At 44.1% G+C, this 13,086-nt stretch overlaps 1 protein-coding gene across 1 annotated transcript; it reads right to left on the bottom strand.

The window, feature by feature from the left end:
* Positions 1 to 4,835: 4,835 nt before the first annotated feature.
* Positions 4,836 to 8,295, bottom strand: LOC136517724 (zinc transporter 5-like). Its single transcript, XM_066511368.1, has 3 exons — positions 7,556 to 8,295; positions 7,301 to 7,450; positions 4,836 to 5,291 (listed from the first exon to the last, which is right to left on the bottom strand). Exons 1-3 carry the CDS (start codon positions 8,195 to 8,197, stop codon positions 4,986 to 4,988), a joined length of 1,098 nt encoding a protein of 365 aa, XP_066367465.1. The 5' UTR covers positions 8,198 to 8,295; the 3' UTR covers positions 4,836 to 4,985.
* Between the last annotated feature and the right edge of the window lie 4,791 nt (positions 8,296 to 13,086).

Here is a 13,086-nt window from a genome sequence, read left to right as displayed (position 1 = left end):
CAACACCGATGCGCACGCGTAAATATACGCGCGCGGCGACGACAGATAGCAAGTCGGGAAAATTGGCAAGCAACTTTGGCAAACTGTTGGAGAACGATTTTTGCATGTTTTGCCAAATTTTGAAGGATGGCAAGTCATTTACCAAACTGTTGGAGATGCTCTTAGGGCATCAACTTTACCAATGAAACTCAAATCCCTAGTGATGAAGTATTTTGACATTAGTGAGTAACCCTAAATAAACCTTTAGTTCCCTACTTTAGTTTCCACATTCTATTGTCTCCCGTACGTAGCTAGCTCCAATGCTCCATGCCACCGAGGCACCGACGATCGAGCGATGGAGCGGTTTCTTACTTTCTTTACCTGCACAAATTGGTACTCAAGCTAGTTAGCTAGATGATGCATCATAAACATACATATGCTTTTCTCTGTGGTCTTTACTAGCATTGGTTATTGATCATATGCAGTACTAGTAGTATATGTATTGCAGTTGGAATTGGGCGTTTCAAAATAAACAAAATACATATATTCAGTTCTCAGGCAATGACTGCATAATGCCATGCTGGCAGTACTATCTATGTACATGACCTAATAATAAAAATAGTAAAAGCCTGCAGCTTGCAGGGCAGTGTGGTCTGCCAAGTTCGGTTTTTTGAAACAAATTAGCACACTTGGGCATGCAGTTGGCCTAAACAAAACAGAAAGCTCGCGACATGGCGCGAAAAAATGTACTCTAAGCGGCTACTTGGCCAAGTTGATGAAGCCGGGGCCATCATTTGCCGACCCCGTCTGGTCAAGGACTGCTGCTGCGCTGCGTCCTCCCTCCCCCGATTCGATTTGCTTCGTCGTCGTCCGTTTCTTTTCCTTGACAAGTTTGCTTGCGCCATCGCGTATGCAACTCGGCGTGCCAAGTTGGGGGCGTGCGCTTTGCAGTTTGCACCACCCGGATGAGATCGACACGCCTGCTTGCCCAAGTTGCGAGTTGAGCTTCTTTCTTTCTTCGCCCTTGTTTAGTTCCATGAATTTGTAATTTGGGGCTACTGCAGCACCTTCGTTTTTATTTGGCAATTATTGTTCAAACATGGACTAAGTAGACTCAAAACGTTCGTCTCGCAATTTCCCACTAAACTGTGCAATTAGTTTTTTTTCGTCTATATTTAATGCTCCATGCATGAGCCGTAAACATTCGATGTGACAGGTACTGTAGCACTTTTTAGGATTTTGGACTCCAACTAAACAAGGGCTTCTTTCAGAAGATAAGAGGAGGAATCTCGAGAAACAACCGTCGCACACTGGCACCCCAGCGGCGCAACTTGGCTCCATACGGCAGTAGTACTCCAAAGCATGTACTACTAGTACTACTATCTTATCCGTATATACGTACGGTATACGGACACGACACTGGCGCATGCGTCACCGCCTCATCGGCTTTTATTTTGTTTCGTCGTAAAAGCCTGACAGCTCCGGCGTGCCGCGTGCATCAGCAGCGGCTCAGCTCAGCACTACGGCAGGCCGACGACGACGAAGGGCCGTCGGGCGTCGGCCCGTCGCCGTGCCGACGTGCGACGTGCAGGTGCAGCTGCCTCTGTCGTGTCTCCGCGCCGCGGCTTCTCCAGTTCCAAGCCAGCAGCCAACCCGGCGCCAGCGAGCGCGGCTCAGGCGGGCGTGCCGTTCCTTCCTTCCTCGTTCGGATCGTCCGGGGCCCCAAATCCGAGGAAATCTCCCGTGGCCACTTGCCCGGCCAACCCTGCCCGCGGCTGCAGCCTGCAGGGCAAATCTCGTACGGCGGCGAGGCGATTTCCTCGGTATAAGCGTACGCTGCCACGAACGATTGTTAACCCTGCTGGAACATGAGTGTTCGGCTGGTATTATTCTGACAATGTTTATGCTAAAATTTACTGTTAGTGCTGAAATTGAAATGTTATGAGAAAAAAATATTTCTCCGGCTAGAAAAAAAGCGAACCAGCCAGCCGAACACAGCGGCGTATCTCCGCGGCGATTTATAGAACTACAGTATATATTGCCTACAGTATTTGTTTTTCCCAAGTTAGTATCAACAACTCCGTATCTACTATAAAACTACCGTTTTGCTATATCAAGACTGATGAAAATCTTCTTCTCCACGCTCAATTTTTTTCTTTCCTTTTTTCCTTTTTCCTTCCTAAATACTTCTTCTTCGTTTCAAATTATAAATCGTTATGACTTTTTTTTAGATACAATAGCTTTGGCTACGCATCTGGATATACATTATGTTTAGAAAAGACAAAATAAATTAAAATTTGGACCGGAGGAACAAAGGGAGTAGCATGCATGGAAAGAAATAAAACTGAATTCTGATGAAACAAATCTCTCTCGCACCTTAACTTTAGTTAATATATAGACTCATGTTTGATTTAAACTCGAATTGTACATGTACTAGAGTTACGGTAATTATTTTAGTATTTAATTCTAAGTAAAATTAGTGCAACTAGAAAGTTAGGTGCGGACGAGGAATATTTCACCTGATTCTTACAACACCTCTGATCTTAATGTGGAACTCCTCTAAAATATCCGTTTTTCTTTCTCATAACATGCTCCTAAAATTCAGGTGTAGAAGAGCTTTTTTCATCCAGGTACAGAATAGACATCCCCCTCCCCCCAAAAAAATAGTTTTATTTTCTAGAATAGATTGTACTCACCATACAACAACTTAACAGATGAGTGTAGATTGGTTCACGCCAACTTATATGTATAAAAACACTTAAATACGTGCAACAGCTAAACTGCTAATTGGTGCATGTACTCTTTGTAAACCTTATCTTGATCGATCTCGTGAAGGCATCAGCAGAGGAAGTAGGGTGAAGGAAAAGGCACTAAGGTTTGGAGGAGGATGAACAATGCTATCCTCAAGCGCCCTGTTTGTTTGGGCTTGTTTGGCTGATAAGTCATAATTGAAAGTATTATTGACTGATTTGATGTGAGAGAAAAATATTGTTCGTTAGCTGAAAAAATACGGCTTATAAGCCAAACAAACCCAGACGAACCGGCGAAGCTCGAAGGTCGTGCTCTAGGAGGGCCTGTAGTTGGTTGTCCTCGGTGTTGCAATGTGCTTGCAATCTGCACTCTGCAGATAGAGGCCTTAGCCATTGCGTTTTTCTGAAAGTAAGATCGGTAGAAGTATAGTTATTAGGACTAAACTACATCGATCTGGTTCGCTTTAAAGACCATCCATGCAATCAGACTGGTAATTGGTAAGTTTTTTTTTTATCAAACCGGTGAACCGGCAGGGTCTGGTGGCACGTTCGCAGCAGCGTCGTTCTGGGCTCCTGGCTGGTGGAGTGCGTTTGTGCATCTGCCGCCGGTGGGCCCGCTGGGCTGCTGCTACCACTGCTCACGCTCGAGCGTCGCAGGCTTGCTGAGCCTGCTGTGTTGACTTTTCGGTTTTGGCAAGCGTGATGCACAGTACATGGATGTGTTGACTTTTGGCACTATTTTTTTTAATTCCAAAACTTTATGTCTTTTTCTTTCAAATAAACAAACAACATATCTATCTTAATTATCTCAACAAGCTCTTCGTAATGGTACACTCAATTACAGCATATGAGATTATCTTGAAATGGTGAATATTAAAATTAATATTTAAGTCCTTTTTGTACCAAATTGTAATTGCTCCATATATTATCATTTGATGCGCGTTTTCAATATGTCTTGTAAAACAACTCTAGAGCACCAAAACTTGTAGGACATGTTAATTTAAGACATATCTTGCTATGATGCATTACAAAATGTAGTCGTTTCATTATCTTTTGGTGATCGGATCATTTGACTTAAGAACCGCCTACAAACGCATGCTGATTTTGGAGTACATGCTGTGGACTTATGGGTAGGTTAGTTGGAGATTAGTTATATAATTGATTTTTTTATCATTTTATTTGTATATGTGATCAACTATATGTTGCTAGTTGCCTATTGTATATCATTATATTGTACCAGTTTGAAGTATTCGAGGGTGATTTAATTTATCCATGCAAAACCATCGAACAAACAGTTCAACTATTTTTTAATGGTTGGACCCGTAAACCAATGAAGTCACGTCTTTACCGGCTCAATGTCCGGTCTGGTCTTAATAAGTGTGGGTAGAATGCTATCGCACACGCTAGCCTTATTTAGGGTCTGTTTGGCAGGGCTCTGGCTTCTCTGAAAATGGCTCCGGCTCTGGCACCTCTGAAGGAGCAGCTCCTCTGGAGGAGCTGAAGCCGTTCTGGAAAACGTTTGGCAAAACGACTCCTTCGCACTAGATGACGTGAACCCACAGTAAGGAGCCGCGCGAAGCTCGTTTTTGAGGCTTCTCCTGCACAGGCAAAAAATGGCTCCGGCTCTTGATCGACTCCCCATGCGAAGGCCTTTCCAAAACAGACGTTTGGTACAGCTCCTATAGAAATCGAAACTGAAGCCCCTGCAAAAGCACTGCCAAAGAGGCTCCGAGGAGCGATGGTGGGTTTTTGGAGACGAGGCTTTCGTCTCAGCGGCTCAAGTGGTTGCTAGCATGGAGCAGCCGCCGCGTGACATTTGTTCCGCTTCCAGAGACGCGCCACGTAGGTGCTACTTCAGTTGGACCTGAGCTGAGTGTGCTGATGACCAAGCGAGTGGCCGAGTGGGCTGTGGGCCTGACCATCGTCAAATGAATTCGAGCGGCAGAGCATGCCTAGCAAAAGGTTGCATGGGCCGAGATTGTTTCGACAATGGATATGAGCACTTCACTATCCTCAACGTCCACCGTGGCTAAATATACGCCTATGCCATGTTTCGAAATGGTTTGCCAGACTTGCGAATTACGATTAGTAGGATTCGACGGCTGGGTGGTTACTTGACGGCAGTCGGCACCTAAGAACTTGCATAAATTTTACCCCTCTTTTATACATTTGATTTGAAAAACGCCTGACCCATTGGAACATGAACCTAAACGAAACTACAATCCACTCCCTGCGCTTCAGCTTACGTTGTTGTGGTCAAGCCCAGATGGCGAGCATGGACATCAAGCCAGCTCCGAGCAGCAGCGAGGTGTTCAGCACAACCTGCAGGCGCGCTCTGCTCTGCACCCGGGCGCTCATGAAGTCCTCGGCGAGGATGTCGACGAGCGCCATGTACACCAGGATCCCCGCGGCCGCGGCCTCGAGGAAGCCCTGCACGACCAGGGCCGTCGGGCTCGTCTCGTCGTACGCGGACGATATCCCGATGCCGATGGCGATGCCGATCGGGGTCGTCAGCGAGAAGAAGAGTGCCATCGCTACCATTGACCTGAGGCGAAACTTGGCCTGTGACGAAAGAGAAAAACCTTTGTCATCACACTAGTTTTTTTTTTAGAAAAGTCATCACACTAGTTAAACATTGTTTTATTTTAGGAATCACACATTCACAGTAGTTTTTTTAGCTCTATGGGTAGCATCCAGATTCAAAATTCAATCAAAAGACAAAAACAACAAGTGACATTTTTACATGGGCTGACTCGATATTTAGCCTAGGCCCAGATATGAGGCTATCCGAGGGGTACCGGCCCAGTCACTACTGTCAACAACTTTTTCTAACCTTTAGCCCTCAAGAGTCCACAAAAGGCTATTATAACAAAATGAAAAAGGACAAATTATGAGACGTTCACAAGATACTTTAATGTGGATCTTGCATGATCCAGAATCTGAAACACAACTACTTTGTACATGAGTTTTGCTACATTGTATGCGTGTGAAAAAGGCCTCTGCTACATCTGCATTTTTGCGAGCATGTTATAAAAAAAAAAATCTGGTGTCTTGGAAGAGTTCCACATCCACATTAAAGATGAGGTAAGAATGGGTTAAGATATTTCTTCTCCACACTCGAATTTTTAGTTACACAAATTCTACCTAGAAATTGCACAAAATAATTACTGTAACTTTAGTACAAATCAAGAGTATAAATTCTGTATAAGTCGACATGAACTAAAATCAGGATGTGGAAGGGAATTGTTTCACCAAAATTTAGTTTATTCTCTTCCATGCATGCTATTTATAGGAAGAAGAAAGGAAAAAAAAGGGAAAAAGTCTACTTCACCCCCACCTTTCATACTTGGTCTAATTCACCCCCCACTATGAAACCGTCTGTTTTACCCCCTAAACTTTTCAAAACCGTCTATTTTACCCTCCGGGCGGTTTTCAGCGGCGGTTTTTGCTATAGTAACAGCATGTTTGCTACAGTAGCGGTGGGTTGCTACAGTGTTGGCTGTTTTGAATTTTCTTTTTTTTATTTATTTTTGATGAATTTTTGAAAAATCATAGTAAATCATAGAAAAATCATAAAATGAAAAATCTAATTTTATTGGACTCCACATGAGTAGATCTACACAATGAATATATAATACAGTATGCTTTAGTACAAATTTTTTTTGTAGCTTTAGATTAATTGGAAAATCCAATTTTATCTGTAATTAATTAGAATTTATCTATAACTAAGTTATGCATAGTCCAATGAGTACGAAATTTTTACTATAGTTCAAGCATACAATAATTAGCGTAGCATAAAAATTTCACCACAATTGGACCATAGAAGCTGCAGCTATGAATTATTCCAATTAATTACAGATAAAATTGGATTTTCCAATTAATCTAAAGCTACAAAAAAAATTTGTACTAAAGCATACTGTATTATATATTCATTGTGTAGATCTACTCATGTGGAGTCCAATAAAATTAGATTTTTCATTTTATGATTTTTCTATGATTTACTATGATTTTTCAAAAATTCACCGAAAATAAATAAAAAAAGAAAATTAAAAACCACCGACACTGCAGCAACCCCACCGTTACTGTAGCAAGTCTGCTGTTACTGTAGCAAACCGCCGCTGAAAAACCGCCCAGGGGTAAAATAGACGGTTTCGGAAAGTTCAGGGGGGGTAAAACAGACGGTTTTATAGTGGGGGGGGGGGGGGGCCAGGGGTAAAATAGACGGTTTCGGAAAGTTCAGGGGGTAAAACAGACGGTTTTATAGTTGGGGGGGTGAATTAGACCAAGTACGAAAGGTGGGGTGAAGTAGACTTTTTCCGAAAAAAAAAGTAAAAAATTCAGATGTGGGAGGGAATTTTCTTCACATGGAGGACGGAGACAATCCTTTTTATATAGTACTCCGTAGAAGAATTAGACGCGGCGACGTTTTCCTTGGAGGATTGGTAGATTCTGCTGAGTGCTAAAGCCAACGACTCCACCTTCGCAATTGATGGTGCAGTTGTTTTGCGGACAAAAGACCCTGATTGACCACTCCTAAACCAGTCCAAATCGGAAAACAACAGCGTGCTCACCTGGACGATGCACCCGCCAAGGCCGATGCCCTCGAAGAGCTGGTGGAACGTCAACGCCGGGACGAGCGGCCGCACCGTGCTGGGGAAATCGGAGGCGCCCAGGGACATCCCGATGATCAGCGAGTGCACCACCACGCCCAGCTCCAGCACCTGATCGAATCCACGACAACACCTCAAAATTAAAACCACTGGACATTCTTCACTGCGAGCTTGCATCGTGGAACGTGCATGCATGTGGCTGGCCGTCCCGTATACCTGAGAGATGACGCGGTGGCGCACGAGCTCGTCGTCGACGGTAGTCGGCGCGGGTGCGAGCACGGACATCCCGTGCACGTGCCCGTGGTGCCCGCCGGAGTCGGAGGCCTCCGCCTCCGGGTCCCCGCCGTCGCAATGCCCGAGCTCCGATGGCTTGTCGACGACCGCCGCGGCGACCTTCCTAGCGACCGTCGTCCGGCGGAAGTACCCCGTGGCGACCGTGTCCACCATGAGCGTGGCGATCGCGGCGAGCATGGCGACCATCCCGGCGAACGGGAACCTGTTCCACGGCCCGGCGACGAGGCACGGCGAGCCCAGCGCGTCGAAAGCCGCGGGCAGGATGTGCACCAGCCCCGTGGCGAGGATGACGCCGCCCGCGAAGGCCTTGACGGCGAGGAACAGGTCCGTGTCCGGCCGCAGCGCGGGGAACCTGCTGTGCCCCAGCGACGGCACCGCCGCGCCGGCCGCGCCCCCCGCGAGGATGCAGAAGATGGCGACGACCTTCAGCCGCAGCGCCCCCGCCTTGTCGCGGCCCGCGGCGGCGTCGTCCGAGCAGTCGCACTCCGCCGTGACGAGAACGGGCGGCAGTGAGACCGCCAGGAGGAGGGCGTAGAGCGCGGCCGCGACCGCGAGCTTGGCCATCGCTTTCGCCTGCAGCTAGCTCGGCACAGTGGCGCGGCGCGCGGAGGCTGGCACTGGGCAGCACGGGCACATGCGCTCGCGCTCTGTTTTTTGACAGGGCGCAAGGGTTTTGTACCCGTGGCTCGCCGCGTAAATCCAGGGGTTACGAGACGGGAAATCCGGCCGGGCTCCCCGATCGACTCACCGTGCTACGTCTACGATAGCTATGTTTCAGCGCACGCGGACAAGCAAAGATCGTTTGGAAAGCAGCGCAACAGCGAAGGATGATGCTGCCGCGACCACGACGTCAATTTTACAGACCATGGGCTGTCAGGCGCAGCTCGGCGAGGCGCTTCTGATTTGAGTTCTGACGGTTCGGTTGCCCGTCGCCTGCTTGCTTTAACGTTTTCCTGTGGTCCTTCCTTATTACGCACTTGCATACAGATTACGAGTCAGGGGGTCTTTGGTCCTTCTCAAATTCACGTCACGTCGAATATTTAGATACTAAGAAGCATTAAATATAAATTAATTATAAAACTAATTACATAGTTGAAGGCTAATTTACGAGACAAAATTTTTAAGCCTAATTAATCTTTTACTAGAATATGTTACTGTAGCACCATATTGTCAAATCATGCATTAATTAGGCTTAAAAGATTCGTCTCGCAAATTACTCACAAGTTGTACAATTAATTTCATAATTAGTCTATATTTAATACTCCATGTATGTGTTCAAATATTCGATGTGACAGAAATTTTAGGAGCTCCCTGTAGAAACCAAACAGGCCATTAGATTGTTACGGCCCTGTTTGGTTCCTACAGTCGCTCCTAAAATTCATGTCACATCGAATATTTGGACATATACATGGAGTATTAAATATAGACTAATTATAAAACTAATTGCACAACTCTTGCGACTAATTTGTGAGACAAATCTTTTAAACCTAATTAGTCCATGATTTGACAACGTGGTGCTACAGTAACATATGCTAATAACAGATTAATTAGGCTTAAAAAATCATCTCGCAAATTAGCCTCCATCTATATAATTGGTTTTATAATTAGTCTATATTTAATGCTCCTTATTAGTATCTAAACATTCAATGTGACATGAATTTTAAGAGCGACTAAAGAACCAAACACCCTAAGACCATGTTTGATTCTTTAGTCACTCCTAAAATTCCTGTCATATCGAATGTTTAGATACTAATAAGGAACATTAAATATAGATTAATTATAAAACCAATTACATAGATGGATGCTAATTTACGAGATGAATCTATTAAGCCTAATTAGTCCACGATTTGACAATATGATGCTACAGTGAACATGTGCTAATGATAGATTAATTAGGCTTAATAGATTTGTCTCGTGAATTAGCCTCCATCTATATAATTGGTTTTATAATTAATCTATATTTAATGCTCCTTATTAGTATGTAAATATTCGATGTGATAGGAATTTTACAACCAAACACCCCCCGTGGAGCGATCCACCTTACGCTAAAATGATCAGATAGCTCAGGAACTGCGACGTTGTACCACACTAGTACGGAGTATTTGACAATAATCCGGGACTGAAAAAGGACTAAGGGCCAGCTTGGTACGCCTTCGTCTCCTTATGGGTTTTGACTCTCTTCTTGTGAAGCAGGTCCTTTAGCAGAGCTCAGGCTGTTTTGAAGAAAAAAAAATTAAGTAAAAATGGTTCTTATTGCAGTTTTGTTATAGTTTCAATTTTTTTTTTACGAAGACATTTTATGGATGACCGTTTGACACGGGTTTGGTCGAAGCCGCCATACCACCGTACCGGAATTAGCGGCTCTACTCGATGTCTTCAACCTAACAAATAAACTATGACAAAGAGAGTACAGCAACCCGGATACTTTAACAACTCTAGGTCTTGGGGAACAGTCATACTGAAGACTTTTGGCATGTGTAATGTGTTGCCACAATGTCGACATTCTGGGTCATCTAACATGAGGACGGTAGACCTTCTCATGCTCCAGACGGTTTAGTAACATTTGTAATGGTGGTGGCGATATATGTAACGTACCTAGTGGTTTACTATACTCAAACTTGGCCATTTCGTATAGCAAGCTCCAGCAACAGAAACAGCAGCTGCGCTTTCACGATTGGTACAAATAAAAAAAGCACACCAGCCATTTTGCTTTAAGTGGAGTTGATGCAACTGTCGAACTTCACCTTTCTCCTTTTGCAATCCTCAACAAATTAGTTTCATAGTTTTGCCGTTTAGCGAGATAATCACACTTTATTACATGCGGATTTCGGTATGTACTGCTTCATTTTTTTTGATAATTTTTTTTAAATAAAGGAATCAATCCAGCTTCGTCTCTTGTAACAAAAGAATCAGACTAATTATTGCAAAAGTTTTTTTTTTAAAAAAACTGGCAGGAGCTCGTCTCTCAATTAAGATGGAAAAGAGAGTTTATATACAACAGGCCTGTAAGCCTAGGCCCCTAAGGGCACACAATCCAACATCACACTCTCAACTAAGCGAAATTGTTTAGCGCCCTTGATCGCAGCTCAATGTCCTCCTTTGTCCTGTAGGCCACATGATTTGCATCCAAAGAACTGTTATCAAAGATTCTTCTATTTCTTTCTTTTCATATGTTCGAGATTATGTATATGACCACCCCATTGAAGTGTCACCGCCTTTGTCTTGGAATTTTTGCAGCCGCTTCCACCCACCAAGAGCTGATTTTAGTTGGCTGGGTCTGTGGCCTAATTAGATTGACATCAAAGTGTTCCCAGGTTAGCACAAGGTCCCAAACTTGTTTGGCCAGAGGGCACAATAGACTGAGATGGAGACCCGACTCCAGTGGCCCGTTGCACATGACACAATCAAGCTGTTTAGTTCTGTGGATGGTAACGTGAACGGTAATGTAAACAAATCAGGGGGGGGGGGGGGGGGGGATTGAGGGGGGATCGTTGGTCCCTTAATTCGTTTGGTAGCGTGCAGTAAAGGTATTGGATATCGTTACTGTTTTAGTTCTGTCGCCGGTAACATGAACTGTGTTTGGTTTGATGCTCTGGTATTACTCCAAATTTGAATACTGGGCTGATATCTAATCTAACAGGCCATTCAATTGAGTAAATTAATTGATGTCAAGCTATACAAATATATTAATATAATATATTCTAACAAGAACATGACAAGATCATCAAAGAAAATTTACGTCGGCCAAATGATACGGCCATTTCCATGATAGTAAAATGACTACTTATGGAGGAGTTTAACCATATTAATTATAGAGGAGTTAAACCATATTGCAAACCAACAAGTATAGCACTAGAGCAAGGACGAGATCCAATCATATATAAATAAAACCGAGAAATGGTAAAATGAAAGACAACATCTTCTAGCTTCTAGTCTTCAATGCATATGCAAATGCAAAGACACTGTCAACATTCCTTTTCCACCTCCAACAGCAAGCACTATCAACATCCCTTTTCCACTATCAACTCTTGAATGAATATGCAAACATCTTATCTTCCACCTTCTATCCGCTTCCTTGTCTCCTCTAAAAAAATGATTTTAGAAAGACAGCAGGAGTGTTGAAGATGGTACAAAGTATATATATGTGCATCAGAAAAACAACACCACAGATTTTGTGCATAGCTCACAATGACAACAATACATAGTATGCATGGTTTATAAAGAGTGTTGGCTAACAATCGTACCGTTAAGCATATTTAGAATGAACTCCCTCCTCAAAGATTGGTCAAGGGTTAGCAGCATACTCATTTGATCTGGCGATTTCACAAATACAGTAGCACCTTTGATTTGTTCTGTCCCAATAAACCCCAGCTTGCGCAACTCTGCTACAACCTTCTCCCTTAAAATCTGTTGTGGATTTTCATTCATCGCCTTCTCTTGAATTGCAGCCTTACGGTCCAGTGCTTCTGCCATTTTTCCAACATTACTAGCCACACCCTTCAGATCACCTTGGACTTCATGTAACATGTCCAGAAAAGGATCACTTGTTCCACTATCCTTGCTCTTCCCTTCTTGCCGCTTCCTCCTCTTGCAGCTAGATGATGCCAAACCAACGGACCGTCTAGGGGTTTCTCTGGACATTCTATCCTCTTCTTCGCAATGCTGATTACCATGTTCAGCAGCAAGCTCTTCTTCCATGTTGCCAACAGCCTCACTGATATCTTTGGCACCTTCAACAGTGGCTATATCATTTCTATATATTGCAGATAATGTATCATAGTAAGGGAATTTGGTGCCATATAGGCCCCCTTAGCATCAGGATGATCCTACATATGATAGTAGCAATATGTTAACAGCTGCAGATAATGTATCACTTATGTGTTACGAACCCAGTTACGTAGTATGTCGTATGTTCCTCTTGCCGTACCCTACCATACCTCTCACTGCGGCGCTCTCTTGCTGCTGCATGCAGCTCCTCCATCAGGTCAACGCCCAATCGCCGAAAGCCCATAACCGATCATCTCCAGTCCATAATCATCAGCTCAGCTGGTCAACGCCCAATCGCCAAAAGCCCATAACCCAATCATCTCCGGTCCATGATACGGTGTTTGAATTCTTTGTTTTTTTTTTGTGAACAATGATACGGTGTTTGATTGGTGCTCCATCATGTACGCCTCCCTGTACCTGAGACTCCATTTATTTTCGGGTCAAACGAGCATAGAAAAAATGTTGATAGGGATATGTCGACACCATTTGGGTGGAACGCGACATGCCGGTCGTGATTCAGCAGCTACTAACCGCGTCTAGTTTTTCAGAATTCACATGGACGTCCTGCGCGTGGTAGGCTCAGTGGACAGCAAGTCAGCACGATCGGCTCGCTGCTCGATAAGTTTGCGCGCTCACCGTTTAACAGTTTCGACAAAGATATGTAGTAGAATTGAATTAAGTATTTT

Source organism: Miscanthus floridulus, chromosome 17 (genome assembly GCF_019320115.1).
Source record: "Miscanthus floridulus cultivar M001 chromosome 17, ASM1932011v1, whole genome shotgun sequence".
Classification (NCBI taxonomy): domain Eukaryota; kingdom Viridiplantae; phylum Streptophyta; class Magnoliopsida; order Poales; family Poaceae; genus Miscanthus; species Miscanthus floridulus.
Note: the sequence above shows the minus strand (reverse complement) of the source record. Positions and strands in the feature narration are given on the sequence as shown.

Coding starts and splice junctions, on each gene's coding strand:
- LOC136517724 (XM_066511368.1), bottom strand. CDS start 8,197: ATGGCCAAGCTCGCGGTCGCGGCCGCGCTCTACGCCCTCCTCCTGGCG. Junction 7,451..7,555: donor GCCACCGCGTCATCTCTCAG/GTATACGGGACG, acceptor GGATTCGATCAG/GTGCTGGAGCTGGGCGTGGT. Junction 5,292..7,300: donor TTGGCGGGTGCATCGTCCAG/GTGAGCACGCTG, acceptor CTTTCGTCACAG/GCCAAGTTTCGCCTCAGGTC.